The sequence below is a fragment of the Protopterus annectens genome, chromosome 2.part1, assembly GCF_019279795.1.
Source record: "Protopterus annectens isolate FY-2018-M chromosome 2.part1, PAN1.0, whole genome shotgun sequence".
NCBI classification, from domain to species: domain Eukaryota; kingdom Metazoa; phylum Chordata; order Ceratodontiformes; family Protopteridae; genus Protopterus; species Protopterus annectens.
The window spans coordinates 1,510,186,225-1,510,205,866 of record NC_056729.1 but is presented as its reverse complement, the minus strand read 5'-3'; the positions used below and the strand labels follow the sequence as shown (position 1 = coordinate 1,510,205,866).

At 38.4% G+C, this 19,642-nt stretch overlaps 1 protein-coding gene across 1 annotated transcript in view; it reads right to left on the bottom strand.

The window, feature by feature from the left end:
* The window catches only part of MEGF6 (multiple EGF like domains 6), a 2,184,612-nt gene that overhangs the window by 128,336 nt on the left and 2,036,634 nt on the right, over window positions 1–19,642 (bottom strand). The window contains exon 31 of the mRNA XM_044062967.1: window positions 14,532–14,660. Coding sequence (XP_043918902.1) covers window positions 14,532–14,660 — 129 coding nt within the window. The remainder of the gene's footprint in view (window positions 1–14,531; window positions 14,661–19,642) is intronic.

Here is a 19,642-nt window from a genome sequence, read left to right as displayed (position 1 = left end):
TAAGGGACAACTCATTAACCATCTTGGGCATATCGAGAGACGCCCTGTCGTTATGAAAAAAAAAACAAAAAAGGAGGGACAGCCATAAGGGCTTGCAGCTGAGATACCCATCTGGCAGAGGTAAGAACCAAAAGAAGAACAGACTTCCAAGAACAATGCTATAAGGAGGCTGAAACAGCATGTTCAAAAAGAGCCTGAGTCAACTTTTCTAAAACAAAATTAAGGTCCCTGGAAGTAGGACAGGTTTACTAGGAGGACTAATGTTAAGGATGCCTTTATGAAACTGTTTGGTCTGAAATCTAGAGGCCAAAGTGGGGTTCAAAGGCAAACAAGCAGAACTAACTGACATGGCCTTTAACAGAAGAATATGCCAACCCAGCACTGAGCAATTCACACAAATAAGAGAGAACCAAAGGAACATCCACAGTAAGTGGATCCAGGTTACGAGAAAGACACCAGACAGAAAATCTCTTCTATTTGGACAAATTCTAGTAGTGGGTTTCCTGGCCTCCTGCAGAACCTGAAGCATGTCCTCAGTAAAAAGGTGTCTGAAGGGAATCAGAACCCTATCAACCACAATGTCAACTGAAGAGTGGATGAGTGGGGATTGATAAGAGATCCCTTGTCTTGTGTAATTAGGTCCACCCAGTAAGGTAATGTTATGATTGCCCTTGGCTAAATGCAGAAGAAAAAAGGGAACCAATGCTGTTTGGGCCAAAAGGGAGTCACTAGCAAGATTTTGCAGGAATCCTGTTATATCTTGAACAGGAACTTTGGAATGAGAGAAAGGGGAGAGAAGGCATAAAGAAACATCCCCTTCCAAGACAAAGGGAGGGCATCCACCTTCCAGGCCAGACAGGAAGCTCTGTTCAGAGGGGAGGCAAAGAGATCTACTTCAGGAGTACCCCACTCATGGACAATGTCCAAAAACATATCCATATGAAGCATCCACTTGTGGGATTGCATTTTAGACCTGCTCAGAGAATCTGCTACTATGTTCTGATTTAAGGGACTATAAACTGCCTGAAGCATCACCTGATACTGGGTAGCTAGATCCCAAACCTGAAGAGCTAGTCTGCACAGGAGAAAATACCTCTTCTCCCTTACTTGTTTATATACTGCATCACTGTGATATTGTCTGTGAGAATTCTGAGAAGCCCTGGATGGAGAAGAGAATGAAAACCCTGAGCCAGAAGAAGGGCCCTCATCTCTTTGACACTGATGTGGTCTTTCTTTTGTTGAAAAGACCAAAAGCCCTCTACTTTCAGAGGACAGAAGGAGGTCTCCAATCCCACATCTGAGGCATCTGTGAAGAGTTCCTGAGAGAGGGCTGGAGGTTGAAAAGGATGCCCTGGGTTGAGGGACAATTGCTGAATCCACCACTGAAGTTCCAGTTTGAGATGTGGAAGAAGAGAGACCAGAAAATATAAAGGATGAGAATGTTGAAGCCAGACTGACTTTAGAAACTACTGGAGCTTTCTCATATGAAGCTTGGCCAGAGGAAGCATAGGAATGGTAGAGGCCATGTAACTCTGAGAAACTCCCTGACTGTAACTGAAGCCACAGGAAGAAGGGATTGAAAGAAAGCAACCAGAGATAAAGACTTGGGAGGAGGCAGCAATGCCAGCATTGGAACAGTTTGGAGCCTGCACCCTAAAAAAACATGATCCTGAGAAGGAGCCTGGGATGATTTTTGGAAATTTACAGTAAACCCCTGGCTTTGCAGGGGACAAACAGCAAAGTGTAAACGCTGAAATAAAATCTATGGAGATGAGGCCTGAATGAGCAGGTTGTCCAGGTAAGGAAAGATCTGAATTCTTCTCAATGTGCAAAAAGCAATGACAGGAATGAGGCATTTGGTGAAGACCCTTGGAGCAGTAGAGAGGTCAAAAGGTAAAGCAGAGAACTGAAAACATGAGGAAGCAACAGAGAAACATAAAAACATCCTGAAAAGGTTATGAACAGGCATATGCAGATAAGCATCTTTGAGATTCAGGCCAACTAGAAAAGCCTGAGGAAGAAAAAGAGGAAAAAAGTTTTGGAGGGATAGTATCTGAAAGGAAGGAACCTTCAGAATGATATTTAGCTGAGAGAGACCCCAAATGGGTCTCCAGGTGCCTTCTTTCCTGGGAACCAAGAACATTCTGCAGTAAAACCACTTCACTCTCTGAAGAGACAGATCTTCTTAAATAGTTCCCTGAGCCAACAGACCCTGAAATACCTCTGGAAAAAAAGGCAGTTATTCTTGAGGAGGCTAAGGATTGCCCAATAAAGCGGGGGGGGGGGATTCCAAACCACTTAATACCCCTGGCAAATTATGGAAAGAACCATGAAGTCTTGGCTGATCTTTAACCAGACAGGAAGGGATACAGAAAGACAAAGAGAGAGAGAGAGAGAGGGGAATGTGACTGAGAAGAGCAGGACAAGGATAGTCCGACAACTGGTTTATCTGGAAAAGGAGGTTTCTGAGCTTAAGGGTTTTGGGTAGCCTCAGCAGGAAAAGCTCTTCTACCACCCTTTTTACCTTTGGGGGAGGGTGAGACTGTCTGAGAACAAAAGCAGGCTTGTTAGGGTAATTCCTTTGAAATTTGGGAACAGGTGAAACAAAAATATGTTTCAGATCCTGTAAAACTTTACCCTTTTCCTAAAGGGAATTAAATAATTCAACAGCAGCAGCAGCAGCACCAAACAAATGTTTATTATCCAAAGGAGCATCCATCAGCTTAGTCTTAATATCAACAGACAAGGGCTGAAGACAAATCCAGAAATATCTCAATACAGAACCAAAGGCAGCAGCCCTAGATGAGGCATCAGCTGAGTCATAGCTGCATTTAATGGAATGGTGACCAACCTGATAAGATGTCTCTAATAAAGAAAGGCCTGAAGTCATCCCCTGCAACTCAGAAAGATCTGAAATGACAGAAGAGCCAAAATATATCTGATCTCATGGGTCTGATGGTTCACAGCTGTAAAAGTCAGGGTAGCAGAAGTACATACCTTCTTACCCAACCTCTCCATAGTTCTGCAGTCCTTGTCAGAGGGAAGCAACTTTATAGACGGCAAAAGTTTAGAAGGCTTGTCAGAGGAAACCAGCACCAAAGAAGGGTCAGCAGAGGGGCACTTAAAAAGAAACCTACAATCATCAGGCATCTAATAAAACCTATTGGGTTTTCTGGGAGCAGGGGGTTGGGAATCAGGTAACTGAGAAGCAGTGGAAAAGGCATCCAACAAGGCAGGAAGAACAGGAGGGACAGCAGAGGCCTAGGAGACTCCATTTGCAGAAGCTCATTGTACCTGTTCTGAACTTCAGAATCCTGAGCACACTCCCATTTTAAAAACTCCATCATTCAAGAAACTGTGTCACCAAAAGAAATCCCTCCAAAAGGAGATTTAGGACTAATAGACTCCCCTTCCTCAGAGCCATAATCTAAGGGAGAAGGAATCTGAGAAGAATAAGTCAGGGATTCTTCATCAAAATCTGCATCTTCATCAGAGGAATCTTGCTCCCTGGACCTCTTAATAGGGCTGAAGACCAAGAAGGATCAGCAACAGAAAACCCTTGAGGAGGCTTCACAGCCATAAGGGTAGTAAACAGGCCTTGAGTGAAGTTTAGCCATTCACTCTGAAGATCTTTAGGTGCAGGAGAAATATGCTTCGTTTTTTGCTTATTTTTTAAGAGGATGTCAGCCTTAAAGATCTTAGGAGGCTTTAACCCCTGACAGCATTCAATTAGTGTAGTTGTTATCTTTTTCCTTACCAAAATCTGAAGAACACCCCAGACCCTTCAGTAATTATATGGCTGTGGGTTCCCCTGAACATCTGAAGTGGACATCTGCAAGGCCTCCATGGACATGCATGAAGCTGAATCTGTGCTGGCCTCCAAAGCAGTTGCTGCAAAGAAATCCGACTGAGAAACTGTTTGGCCTTCTGAGCTTCCACTAGCCTCAAGAGAGATATTTCCATAGTGTCTTCAGCTAACAGCTTAAGACTTTGGTTTTCCAAATAAATAATTAAGGAAGGGAGCAAACTACACAATGCCTTAAGAACAAAGGCCTGGCAAACAACACAAGATGTATGGTCATGGGAAGTACCTAAGCAAAATGACGCTCTTTATGGGGAATCTGTCTTCTGTCTCCCACACTGGCATTTACCCTTTCTGAATGACAAGAAACCAGCAAGCAAAACAAATCAAAATGGCAATAAGAATAACAAAAACCTCAAAATGACACTTATCTGAAAGAAGCCAGGTAACCAGCAGACAAACAAGCGTTCAGACTGACGATCAAAGATGGTGTTTGGACTGGTGGCAAAGAAGTTCTGAGGATGGTATGTCCAGACATCTCCTTTATGCCTTACAATGTGTGCAGGGAGCATACTTGTGATGTACAGTGTACCCATTACAACCTAAAGGCTTTGGTTTACTAGCTGGATGCCGGGCTGCCCTAGGCAGGGGATCCCTATTGAAAGGAATACTGCAACAGTGAGATGGAAGGACATATATGGCTACTGTGGTTATGGCTCAGAAATTCTCTCACTTAAGAATTGCTAGTAAAAAAGGCTAGAAATAGATATTTTCTCTCTCTTGTATTCTGTTTATTCAAAAGGATCCATTTCTGCTTCCTTGTGCAATTTCATATCACTCAGTTTAACTGTTTACTGCACTGCTTCTGCAATTCTTTCATAAATTATACTTATTCACTTTTAAAAAGCTTGAGGATGCTCATCTGTTTACAGTTGGTAAGAGTGTAGTTATTCCTAGATGGTGACAAGTTACTGGCTGGACAGCTTTGCTTAATATTAACATTTTGTTTATAATTATTTGGCTTATTAGTAAGAGTGCAAAGTAACTGGGAGATCCTCAGGTTGTAAAACTGGGGTGGTGGCAGTTTACTATATTTTGTCAGGCTAGAAGTCTGTTGTGTTGGATAACATCACTAACCTCCTGTGGAAAATATTTGTGTGTGTGTGTGTGTGTGTGTGTGTGTGTGTGTGTGTGTGTGTGTGTGTGTGTGTGTGAGTATATATAGGAGTTTAGTACATTCCTGTGGGCCAATGAGCAGTGGAAGGAACTGAAACCTGAAAACAGTACTAAGAAAGTGGTTTGATGAGCTAGGCCAAAGATTTTGCTTTGTGTGTGTTTGGTGCAAAGCATATTCTTGTAAGTCCAAAATCAAGGCGACAATGCATGTTCCCTCTATATTCTTTTGATCAGGCTGCACTTAGGAAATTATTTAATGAGTCATATCTGTGTACCCTGTTTATAAATTAATACTTTTAGTATCAGTGGTGTGACTGAAATAATCATATGCCTACTGGCCATCAGATTTAAAATTTTTAGATTAAAAGATAATTTATTCATAAGCAGTGGAACAGATCCAAACACCATAGCTGCGGTCCACTGTCTAATTGCTCTAGACCATGTTGTTGTTACCATAATGAGATAAAAAAGCCTGCATGAGTTGAAATATTTGGAAACACAGTATTTAGATGGTGCGGTCTGAAACATTTTCAGCAGCAGACAAACTACAAACCCCTTTTTAGTTTCCAATTTAACTTTACTTTTGGGAGGATCAAAAATGTTAAAATTGCTAAAAATCCACCCACAAACTATGCAGAAGCAGCAGGGAAAGAGAATTAAAGTAACTTTAATCTTCCACACAACAGAAAGAAACACACCCATAAGCCCTTTTCTGACAAAATGTACTAACAGTCAAATACTCATAATGGTTATGAAAACATGTTAAATGCAAGGAACTTGAAGCCTGAAAATACAGCATCCTGACAAAACTCATATTCATTTTGTCTTTCCATATAGGCACAAACATTAGGCCTATGTTCTAAGATGAGAATTCCAAATGGTGGTTAAGTTGAGGGTGTTCTTGTATCACCTCTGAGTCTCCTCCTGATGTTTTGATTATTTTTACAATGCTTACGTGACCTTTTAATTGAAAAATTGTGACTACAGTTTACTAAAAATCATTGATAAGCTCTTCATTTTTGTGTGATTTACTGGAGATTTACAACTTTTTTTCTGTCTTTCAATATTCTATTTTCAGCAAACATACTGTCTGTCTTTTTATCAGCAAAATGGAGAAGGTGGGATTTCAAATAACAATGATAGCCTTTTTATCAGTTTCAACAACACAGAAATTAAATGTAAAAGGCACAAGCATTCAGAAACAGAAACAGAGAAAATAACCTACTTCAGAATCTACTTCTGACTTTGATCTTCTAATTAAACAAAAGGAAGCACTACAGACACTATAAGTTAGGTATGGAAAAACATCTGCACAACTCAGTAGTATTATTACTATTTTGGCTGAATTTGTTTCAGGAACTTGGTCCTTGATGTACCGATTTTAACTTATGAAGACAATATTTTTAATGATAGACCAAAAACTGACCCATATTGCAAATAAACTGCATATATGAAAGAAACTGACTAACCTTGACGCAAGAAGTAGATATACTGATATTTTACTCAGGAGCTTGCCTGAAATATATGACTACAGTAACCTACTAGATATTATTTGGAACCTTCTGCTTTAACTTAATGAGAAATCAAAGACAAAGGAGGTCTTTATAATCATACAGAACGTTTTGCACAAATTCTGCTTCTGATTCTCCTACACTAGTCTACATTAAATTAGTAAACTTTCAAGATACATTAAAAATCTTTAAAACTAGCATGAATAAACCAGACTTTATGCAGAAAGGCTCAAATCACTATCACTCTACTCAATATCATACAGATTGCTCAGGGGTGATCTGTGTCTCATCTACAAGGCAATCTCGGACCCTGCCCTACTACAGATGCTCCATATCCGTAAGTCTAACTCATCACACACCACCTGCTCAAAAGGCCTGAATCTAATATGTGACATCAATAAAACCTGCTAGAGACAGGTTTGTCTCCCAGAGACTGCCCCATCTCTGGAATAGACTCCCCATACACATCAAACAGAGCACCTCGCTGACCCTCTTCAAGTGCAACCTTGATGAGTGGATGGGAAACCACAAATTTGTCACAGGGGTTCCACCTATGTCCCTCACTGACAGGAGCGACAGGTGCTGACTGAGGTTTCTTTTTAGGGATAAACTCTTCGCTAGGCTTGGAAGAGCCCCAGGGACATTAGCCTAGTAACCTCCTATGATAATACTGTCAGCTCTCTTTAGGCTTTCCTGTAGAATATAAATACGTACAAAGACCACTTGTTTGCTCTTTCCAGCTAAACTGAATTTTCTTACAATTTCAAATATCAAATGGCTGATTATGAAGAAGCAATTGTAATTTTAACATATATTTTGCATTCAAACCTGACTGGAAATGCGTGTACAGCCATTTGTCTATTCAGGAAAGTCTCCTAGATATAGGTTCATAGGTAGGTACTAGGCTATCGGCCCAAGGGCCTACGTAAGCCTAGCCAACAGGGTTCCCTGGATTACGCCACCCAAGAAAATTATTTTCCTGTGCCACTGTCAAGCAGATACACAGAAGTGATCCCCGGCTTGTATTTCCTATTTCCTATCCACTCATCAAGATTTTTCTTGAAGAGTGCTAATTTATTTATTTTTTATTTATTTATTTACATTTGTTGACCAGGAGAGTCCGACTGGACACAGGTCTATTTTCAGCAAAGGCCTGGGGAGAAAAGCTCCACATTAAGTATTATTTGCATTATACAGTTAAAAAACATAACATTTAAATATAGACATTAGTCCAGTTAAGGATGCAAGACAAGAAGAAAACAGATGTAAAACAGCTGTAGAACATAGTACAATTTTAAAATATGGTGACATACACTAAACATGGTTACAAATGTAGTTCAGATTCATCCACAGTATGGGAAGTCTCTGGGACAGGAATCTATCCCTCCAGCATGTCCTGTTTATTGTGGTGACAAGGTTTAGGTCCCTAGAGCATGTAGCTCGAAGGGATTGGGATTTCTTTAGGTGTAGCATGTCCAACAGCTCTGGGTTTGACATAGCTTTATATGTCAGGCAGAGATCACCTCGGAGTACGAGATATGCTATGGAGTAAAGCTGGAGTTTTTTGACGTGGTCAGTGTAGGGCATTTGTTTGAGACCAGTAATCCTCTTTGTGAGGCACTTCTGTGGCCTTTCCAGCTGCTGCAGATGTCTTTTGAGGTACATTCCAAAAGGGCGTTGTACTCTATAATGGGTCTAATGAGTGTTGAGTAGAAGGGAACAATGACCTCTTTTTTCCTGGATGAGAACCCTTTTATGATGAGGTGTGCCACATAGAAGGACTTCCTGACTACTGTGGTGATGTGACTATCAAAGGAGAGACTACTATTCTCCCTTATTCTAAGCTGTTTGATGGAATATAGTTTTGATACTGTTTATTATGCTGCTAGTAAAGTTAATAAAATACCAAAAATATATAGTTTCTATCAATAAGTCCTGTAAGTAGTCTAATCATTTTAATTAGGGTTATTTTCTACCTTACTGATAATACTATGTCATTTATAGAAGACAGCTTGCTGGAATGTACTGATCTGCTCAGAGCAATGCCTGGAGTTCTGCAAATGCTACATATGTTAAACTATGTTTACCACTCTAAAGATTCATTTTAAATCAGTTACTCTGTTGCTAATTCATTATACTTGGGTTGCTCTTATTGTCCACAAGCTGTCCTTTTCGTAACTCATATCTAGTGTCTGCAATTTGCTTCTGCAGCATCTATGATTGGTGAATGAGCACTAGGCAGGGGATGCTCCAAGCATGTACAACCAGCCTTTTGTTGAATATTTGTTCAGAGCAATTAGAAGGAGCATAAAATCACAGTTTTGTCTCATTGCAGCTTTTTATTATCTGTTACATTCACTTTAAACATGATTTAAGGATACATTTTTGGATGCCCTACATATTTAATGGATTTTAACTAGCATCTCGGATTACACTTTAGTAAGTGGAGCTGGTAGCTAGTATTCATTTATGGTAAGGCTCCATCAGGGATACTCTTGTAAGCTATTTTTAGTTTTGATAATTGTTTTGACAAATGACTTCAGTGTGCAAAAGATTTCTCCAGTGTCAAGTATAAGCTGCAGGTCTGTATTGCACTTTCATTTATCCAACCCATTTTCACATTCCCTTTATACCAATAAGCCAACATTTAAACACTGCTCTTATGTTTTCTACTTATCATATATCTTTGATATACAAGACAGGATGCTGTTTCTGCCTCTGTTACTAACATATTGGTATCTTGTTAGATGAAAGTGGTACGTTATGTCTCTTTCCTCCCAATGCACCTGCTGCTCAGTGCAGATTTACTTTAGATCACTATAATTACTCTTAGTATATTTAACCTCAACTCACTTCACTGCTTTGAATGTCGGATGTTATTTCTGGTATAAAATTATTGCTTCTTAGTACCTTCCTCGCATTATATGGGAATATGCTGAACATCTGAACATTAACAAATAATATCTTTGCAGTAATGATAAATACAACATCAGATTATGGTCTACGTTTGTTTCTTAGTTAAGTTTTCATTATTGTTGTGTTTTGGTGGCTGTTCATCAGGTACACTTGGGGTTAAAATTACAACCTTAGCTAGACAGGTAGATATGTTACTTTGTCTTCCATCTCATCCCTTCTTATATGCACATACTAGTTCATCCAGCTTTGCTTGTTCATTCTAGTAGCTGCTAGTATATTTCAATATCAACTTACTTTATTACTCTGTACTCTTTTGTACTTTTGCTGCTATTCTCTTGGTACAAATGACAATGCTGAAAGTCCACAACTGTAAACAAATTATCTTTCTGGAGAAGTGATACAGTTCAAACCAGAGCTGACTACCTTACTTTTTTTTCTCAACCTTCTAAAACCTCACATCTAAACTGATTATATATTTACCTGATAATAATGACTTTACAGTTCTGAACTGCTTCAAGATTCTTATCAGCTTAGTCTACACATTTCAGTTCAGAAAATGAATTGCTGTGAACAAGAGTGAGACTGGAGTGATTCTGTAATATTATGTGGTCCATTTCATTTGTACATATTAACTTGTTAATCATTTTATATGGTGGCCTTCAAGTGATATGTTATCAAAACTCAGTTAATAAATGTGTATGGCCTCAGCTTCATTGACTGCATGTACAGTAGTAGTAGTAGCTTTTCTTTTATGGGATATAGTACATACAATGCCAACTATCAGAGGTGTTAATACATTTATCTGTGATGAATCCTGGTACATAACTCTTCCAAGCTTTGTTCTCAATATTGCATATGATAATAAATGTGTCTGTTATTAATCCTTGGACATAATAATTCTTCTGAGTTCTTTTCTCAAAAATTGTAAAGACACAAGAATCTATACTACAGCTGATGAGCTTTCATAAAATAACAGCCAAAGAAAAACAAAAACACTTCATTTAAAAAACAAAACAAAAAAACTCAGGTTTAACAAAACCCACCAAGTAATGCAAGATGACTTATGCAGCTAACATCAATGCTATCATTTATGCATATTCCAAGCCCCTAAAATACTCAAATGACTTACAATATGTTAGCCATCCAGGATAGCTACTCTATAAATCAATTTACTGTTGCAGTGACTGAAGTGAAATTTCCCCTTCATCTAGTCAATTGTCATACCTGATCATGGCTTCATCTTAATATTTCTTCTGCAGCACAAATTCCTCATTATCATACATTTTTCCAGTTTTTGTCACCATATTTTTCTCCCTCATCTCTTTTCCTCCACCAGATTACAAAATTACACTTGCTCTCCTAGTTTGCATTTAATCCAAACATTATTTTCATGTAAAGCCTTCAAAGTTGCAAAACAAATTCCATATTTGTTCTTTGAAACAGTAGCAATCCTGTTTTGTTGGATTTCACACCTATGAAAAAGCAGTTCACAAGCATGTTTCTCTTGGTGTCACACTCTCTTGATCGGAACTGAATGACTGAATCTTCAAGGAAACACTGTCCCAAATCTTTCTTCTTGTCATCATCACCTGGTACGTTTCTCTAAGTTACACAGCTTCCTCAGTTGTTTTTTTTTTCTTCCAAAAGCCATTAACTTACAGTTTACTAATGAAACAAAATGCCCTCTGTCAACACAGGGTGCAGTTTCAATAAACTTTCCAGCAAATCACCCTGTCTTTTAAACCCTCTGCTTTGTTTATGGCTTCATCTGCAAAACTTGTTAACCATGCCTCCAGTAACAAAAAAAAAAAAAAAAATATATATATATATATATATATATATATATATATATATATATATATATAATTTTATTTTATTTATTATTTTACATTTGTTGACCGGGATGGTCCGACTGGATACATGTCCACTTTCAGCAGAGGCCTGGGGAGAAAAGCTCCAACTTTGTCACAGTTACAGATTGTTACATAGAGCAAAGCATACGAGAGGAAAAAAAATCAATTTACATACTGCTACAATACATCCTAGCTATAACAACCACAAAATACGAAAGCTCTCACACAAATTATTAAAACGTACTAGCTTAAAAATAAGACAATTATAGATTTTGAGTTTAGTTTACAATACATTGTTCTTGTTTGGGGTTACAGGTCCCTTCTCTAGGTTATCCATTTAGAAAAGAATTAAGGGCTTCCATTTATGGTCAGAAATAAGTCAAGGAAATATAGAGTTAGATCATTTGAGAATAAAAGGTTAAAGTTTTTGAACTTGGATAATCAAGAGGAAAAGTATGACCTTGGTTTAACGAAGAGGAGCTAATCTGGGTTAGATCATTGGCAAAGCCAATGTGACTTAAAATGGAGTTTTAGACTCTTCTTGAATTGGACTAAGGAGGTAGTAAGAGTAAGGTTGGAGGGGAGGGAGTTCCATATTTCTCCAATGGCGTTGGCAAACAGAGCATCACCCCCTGAGTTATAGGATTTGATTGTTTGGACAAGCAACCTGTTTGATGAGCGAAGACAGCTTAGATTGGTGTAAGGAATTATTATATTTTTCAGTGCAGGGGTGTTATCGGGTTGTTTGAGAATTTTAAATGCTTCTATGAGTTGGTTCAGCTGGAGAAGGTTTGGTAGTTCTATCCAGCCAAGGTTTTTTAGGTTAAAGCAGTGGTGTATTCTATAGGGCATGCCAGTTGCAAATCTGGCATATAGAAGGGTAGAGAGAAGATGTGAGCAGGCAATGGCTGCTTTGGCCATTGGAGTTAGGAAGGATTTTATCCTGTACAATGATCCGAGTTTCTTGTTAACGGATTTAATGGTTTGGTTGATATGCATATCGAATCTAAGTTTATTGTCAATGGTAACTCCTAATAGTTTTGTATAGGAGTCTGGAGAGATGATAGTGCCATTGTTGGATTGTATGGTAAAAGATGTAGGAGAGGGTTTATGGGTTGGGTAGAAGAGTAGTAGTTTGGTTTTGTTTGGGTTTAAGATCAGGTGATGATCTGATAGCCAGTTTTCCACTGTAGTAAAAGTGAGCTGGGTTGTAGATAGTAGGTTAACTGGAGAGGTATCGGAACATATTGGTGTAGAGTCATCTGCATATTGAATGCAGGTGGCATCGGGGATGACTGTATGGAGGTCATTAATAAAGACTGAAGAGAAGAGGTCCTAATATAGAGCCTTGAGGAACTCCTATGGTATTTGGTAACAGGCAAGAGAGCTTATTCTGCCACAGTACTGCTTGTTGCCTTCCAGAGAGGTAGGCATGAAACCAGTTGAGAGCTTGGTTGCCTAAGTACAGGGTTTTCAGAGTGTGGAGAAGTAGCTGGTGGTTAACCATGTCAAAGGCTTTGGACAGGTCCAGAAAGAGAGCTGAGTATATTTTTTTGTTATTTTGGTTATGGTTAATTATATCGGTAAAAGAGAGGAGGGCAGTGGATGTACTGTGGTGGGGTCTAAATCCATGTTGTGAGTTGGTCAGTAGTTTATTCTGGATGAGATAGTATAGAAGTTGTTTGTGCACACACTTTTCCATGATTTTGGCAAGTGGTGACAATATGGCTATTGGCCTATAGTTTGATAGTTCTGTGGATGAGCTACCTTTATGGAGTGGTATAACGTAGGATATTTTCCAAATTGAGGGGATTGTGACCTCTGTTATGGTTCAATTAATTAGGATCGAGATGGGTGTATGCTATGACATCTGCAACTTTTTGCAGATATTCGGCTGGGAGAAGATCTGCAGAAAGGGTAGTTGGCTTTAGCTTCTTCAATAAGGATCGGATAAAGGATGTGGAGACAGGTTGGAGGTTAAAGGAGAGTAGTGTCTTGGGTATAGAATCTGTTATTGAGGAGCAGGTAGTAGATAGTTGGTTGGCTAAGGACTGAATAGTCTCGGTAAAGAAAGTATTAAAGGTATTTGCTACTTCTTCTGGGCTTTTATCACATAATGTTCTTGGGGTAGGAGTGGAGGATTTACCTGGATGGAGTAGATTATTTAAACCCGCCCAGAACTTTTGAGGGTTGTTTTGATGTTTATGTTGTAGATGGCAGTAATAGTTTTTTTTGTCAAGTGTGATGGCTTTTTTAGTCTCATTTCTTAGCTGCTATAAATATTCTAGAAAGCAATTGACCCTATTTCTGACCACCATAGCACCCCATACATAATTCCTATTCCAGACGAGGTAACCTTTCTCCATTTTGATAGCTTCCCTTGCCAACCTACCACACAACCAGTTCCTGATCCTGGGGAAGTCTGGCAATCTTTCTCCACCCAATTACTATTTCAGTCAGTCATCTCTGTGATAAATGATCAAATGTCCACCTAAGTCAAGAAACATGGCATTTATTCTACCTGTTGTTTCAGTTTATTCTGTATTGTGTGGTTACAGACAAAGCATGAATAAAATGCAATGAAATTTCAATTACAAACTTTCACACACAATATCAGGCACTCAAAGCTACAGGTTTTATGCTGTGATTCCATGTGACTAGTAACTTATTATTTTTCTGAAAAATTGGCATATTCACAGATAATAAATGAAATATCTCTTAAATGAACTACTCAATAACATGAAATCCTATAGTCTGTAAAGTGAAAATAAACAAAGAAAACTGAAAATCTAATTAAATTATTCTCCACCCCCTAGGAAGTTAGCAACAATTTAGATTTTTCACATCTGAATGGGCATGGTTCCTCTCACTCAGTGACACTGTTCACAGTGCATAATATATGTTATAATTTAATTTGACTGTTTAAAAATTAGATGATTTTATGGTAAGCTTTTTTTAAATAAAAGATTCCTGCTGTAGAACATGCAACATCTTTGAGAATACTGTTTCATACTCACAATAACTGGGTTTGATTTGTGACAAAACAGCTTAGCTTTATGCTTTATGTTACGGACTTAATAATTAAACGAGTCCAGTTAATGTTCATAAACACCTACAAACTAATGCAAAAATTATTACTAACAACACTGTGCTACTACAAAATATAAACAAATCAGTAACACTTATGCAACATATCATTATTTCAGACATCAAAACTGTACAGTACTTAAAAAATATTTGTTTCAATAATCAGAACAGTCTCCATTGTGTTACCTTTTTCACAGTACTTTCCATGATAGCCATCAGGGCAAAGGCACTGGCCATTTACTGGGTCACATGCTGCTCCATTCTGACAGTTACAATGTTCTTTACAGTAAAGACCATGGAATCCAGGAGGACATTCTGGGGAAAAGTAACAGTGATTGAGTCTCAGATCGAATGTTTTACATTCCATAACCTTGCCAATGATTTAAAACTTTTGATACCTCTAGTTCATTAAAACTGCACTCCAGACTAATGTGTTTAGAAATGGTCTTCATATGTTTAATTTTATTTCTGCAGATCTGCTATGATCTCCTATATTTAAACTCCCTGCCTCCTTAACTTAATCATGTGGTTATTCACAAATAACATCAAAATAATCCACAAGTCCTGAAAGCATTCTAAGAACTAAGCCAACACGGGCATGCAGAAAGGATATTCTGCTGATAGGAATGACTACAATTAGGGGTATACAGAACAGGCAAGAGGAGGCTAGAATTTACTGCAGAAAAAAATCTGCTGTCTGAGAAACTCTTGCATATCTGGACTTACAGTGCAGTCTATATAATAAGCTATCTTCAGTGAAGCACTGTCAGCTGTGGAGGCCTTACTCTCTAAATAATTTCCAAACAACAAAGGAAGGGAGGGAGGAAGAAATCAGCTAGACATCTCTGCAAGACCAACCTAAGGAAGCCCACTCAGGACTTCTGACAAACATCTAGGATATAGCAACTGATGGAAGTATATGATCTGGATCAGAATGACTGCAACAGTCACAAACAGTTAAATACATGCTCTGCTATGGAATAGGCCTTCATACCCTCCATGGTCAAATGACCCAGACAATGGTGGACTTGCATTTTCACACTGCACAAGGCACTTAACATGCAAGAATTCTCCATAAACCTTACTGATAAACAAGACCATCCCTGATTAACCCTATCTGACAAAGACTTCACCTTCAATTTCAGTCCCAAAACCACACTGGAATGAAGTCTAATTCTGACCCATTGAAAAGGGGAGGGCAGATACACTGGATAGCAGAAAGCTAAAACAAGAATTATGGATTGAGCAATAACCATACAGGAGGGAGTTGTTTCCTTCAAGCAAGAAAACCTCCAAAAGTGAACAAAGATGCTCAAAAAGTATGAAAAATCAAACCACATTCTAGGACAAAATTCAGTTAAGTCAAGTGGTCCCACTGCACAAGGGATAAAGCCCTTACTCTGTCCCAGATGATGTGTGCTTGATTAACTGTAATGGTACTGGAGGGGCCATGGGAGAAGATGGCAGTGAGCCACCATAAGAAATATACAAGCATGGCGAGTTCTTTACTGCATGAGTGGTGAGCCACTAAGTGTGGAGGTTGAACGTGCTGAAGTACTCATTCACCACTCAAGGGCAGCAGTTGTGGAGCTGGCAAAGGCTGCCATGAGAGAGAAGGAGTTGAAGCACACTCTTTGGCTGTAGTATGATGCCATACCAGCATCTTTATTCTCCTTACTGCCCACATAGATGGCTCAGGTTAAGCCTGGTGAAGGCCAGGACAAGTCCAGTAGACCCAGTGAACAAGGAAAGAGCTGTGCTGTGTGCAGCTGACAGTTAGCTGTTGGGGGAAAAATAGTCAAGTCACTTTAGGGAAAGGCTCCTTCACAAGAATGAGACATAGCAACACACAGCTTTACTTGCCCACAGAATGGTAGTCAAATGTAGAGGATGGAGAGGGTTCACAAAATTTTCAAAGGCAAAATTAAAGGTATTAAAGGGTAAGACTACACTAACAGGTTGGAAACTCTGTCTCTTTATACCCTAAGTTACAAATTTATAAGGGGAGAACTGATAACAGTACCTAAATGTATTTATAATTAACTACTTGGTGCTAGTTTTGGAATCAACAAATGTGGGCATCTGTTGAAAACCAGAAATAATAATTTGTTGGTTAATGTTGCTTCTTATATATGTTGGGCTGATAGGTAGTGAATATGCTTCCAATTACAATAAATATGTTGTAGCAAATTACTGATCTGTAAATATATTTTGTTCATTTCTTATTTGATCTTATTCACCAGGGCTGTGCCTGCAAATGATCCATTGAGATCAATGCATTACGCCAGTAAACAAATATAAATAAATAAAAAAGAGGAAGGAGACGTGGCAACTTAAGTTGGATATTTGGGTAGGGAAAAGGGCCTTTGATTGTAGATTTATTGGTGGCAAACTCTTTGAAGGCCTTTTGAGGCTGTGAGTTTGAGCTTTGACATTTGACATTTAAGTACCGATGAATCTGCCAAATCAGGAAACCCAGAACGGGAAGGTGGAAAGTGAGAAGTATGCTGCCAGCCAAACCCTTCAAAGCCTAGTCATACTCTTGCCTCTCAGTGAAGCAGATTCGACTTTAAGCTGTCCACAGGGTAACATGTTTTTTCTTAGGAGTATAGATATCCAGTATAACAGTGGAATCTGTCTAATACCAATGACATGCCAGATTGGTTATGACAGTCAACTCAGTAGTTTCATATTAATCAGAGACACCTGAAGTAAGGGTAGTGCCATGATGCCCTGATTTTGGAAAAGCAAATTTCAAAAGAATGGAGTGGTTGAGAAGCAACTTAGAAAACTCATGGAAATGAGGAGAACAAAGCCACCTGTCTCAGAAAAAAGCAATGCAAAGCAACTTAGCTGCCCTATTGTTGCATGAAAAGACCACTACAGTTAAAAGGTCATTGGAAAGACCATACACGAGTTTCTCTCTCAAGGAGAGGGACATGTCATTAAGGAGGGGAGAAAAAAAAGGTACACAGACCTGTTCACGAGCATTATACTGGATTTATGGGACTAACAGATTCATGACTCACAATGACACCAGATCTCACGGGTATTCTCTAGAATGTTTAGAGTAAATGAATCTGAAGACCCTAACCTTCTGCTACTCAAGAAAACTAAAATTTCAATGCTTAAGAGGCAAAGACAAAAAGTGATATGCCAATATCAACAGCAACCATTCTTTACCCTGACAATTCAGACAGTACAAAACAATAACCCTTCAACTCCACCCTTAAAAATGATGCAGAACTTTACTACTGACAAGACTGAACTGATATGGAAATAGCCCATAAATAGTGCAAAAGATCTACAGAATTTCAAAGGAAAGCCAAAGCTCAAGCTCTGTAAAATAAACATTTACTACTGGGACCAGAAGGTATGGGTGTGAGTAATGAATATATGGATTGCTTCCAAAAAGAGCAACTGAAGGAACTGGGTAAACTACTGGAGGAAAGCAGGAGAGACACTGTCTTAAAAGGACTAGAAAGAGTCAATTCATAATTTCTCTCCTGACTAAGTCAGATAATAACTTCCTCATTACTGGCAAATTACATCAGTTTCACTATACTTGCAGAGTACGTTGGATGATCCATAAATGGTACAAAGCAAAGAACTGTCCCCTAAAGGTGACTGTCATAAGTTCTCAGACTAACAATTCTTCACTGTATGAAAAGAAACCTATTATATGGATACATACTTACTTATTTATACATGTGATAACTAAGTGGGTAGGTTGGTTCACTGGACCTTTAATAGCTACAGCACAAGCCAGTGGGGATATATAAATCAATGCTTATATACCTGTAAGTCTAATCATATAATACTGAATAATGTAACAAAGTTAAACACACATATCTAAGCTAAATGATGTAATATATGGCAGTTTATTACTTACAAATCGATTTACAATGAATATGAAAAGTGAGCAGTGCATATTATCAAGAGGTTGTTGTGACCATCTATATTACAGAACTAAAGTACAGCACTGTATATTATATATTTATTTATTTGATATTTGCTTACTGGGAAAGTCCGAATGGGTATGAGCCCATTTTCAGTGGAGGCCTAGGGACAAAAACTCCACAGTATACATTAAACAGAATTAAAAAAAAAATCGAACAATGGTTACAAATATTAGGACAATAACAAAGTAGTACAATTTGTGAATACAACAAAAGAAAATTATAAGGCAAGCAATAAAGTTGACCATACATTATATAAAAGACAGAAGAGAGTTCTTAATATGCATGTTACATAATGATGCATGAAGAATATATAACAGAATAAGCAATAGGTTGTAAAAGCCATATACATATGTATACGTGTGTGTGTGTGTGTGTGTGTGTGTGTGTGTGTGTGTGTGTGTGTGTGTGTGTGTGTGTGTATACATACATATACATATATATTTATACACACACATATATGGGTCTATATATATATATATATATATATATATATATATATATATATATATATATATATATATATGTATACACACACACACACATACACACATATATGGGTCTACGTCATTTCATTGAAAACTCATTTCAGTGAAACTCATTTCGTTGAAAACTCATTTCACTGAAACTAAGCTGCCTAAGCATAGTTCACTGAAAGCTCACTTCACTGAAAACTCATTTGACTGAAACTCATTTCGCTGAAAGGTATATGCACTGTTCTCCACTGTAGTGCGATCCTGGAGTTAGTATATATAGTAAGTGGTGATGTGGGGGGGCACAGCCCCCCCACATTGGGGGGCATGGGGTGTATAGCCCTCCACCTATTTTAAACATTGTAAACCACAGACATGGATACTTACAAGTCGAATGAATAACTATTTCCAGAAGATATATACCAAAACTATGTGGGGGGCTACACCCCCCACACCCCCAAAGGGTCAGTTTGCTTCAACCAGTGGTCATGTAAGCCATGGGAGACAATGGAAAAAAAGAAAATGCAAGAACAACAGGTACAACAAGCTGAGATAGTCCCTCGGCCAGTTACGGATTACAATTCTGAATTCAGTGATGCTGAACAAGGTCTAGGCCTGGAAAGTTCTTCCCTTGTAAGTGTGGAACAAGGCGAGTGCCCTGCTATTTTTAAAAAATCTACAAGATGATTTTAACATTTATAATTATACAAAGCTAAAAGTTGAACAGAAACTTACTGAAGTATTAGCAAAGGGATTGTCTTTTTTTCAATCCTATAAAGAAAATATTGCAACTACTTTAATGGACTTTAAAATGTACATTCGCAAATTAAATTTACAAATTTTGCTTGGTGATAGTCAAGTGTGT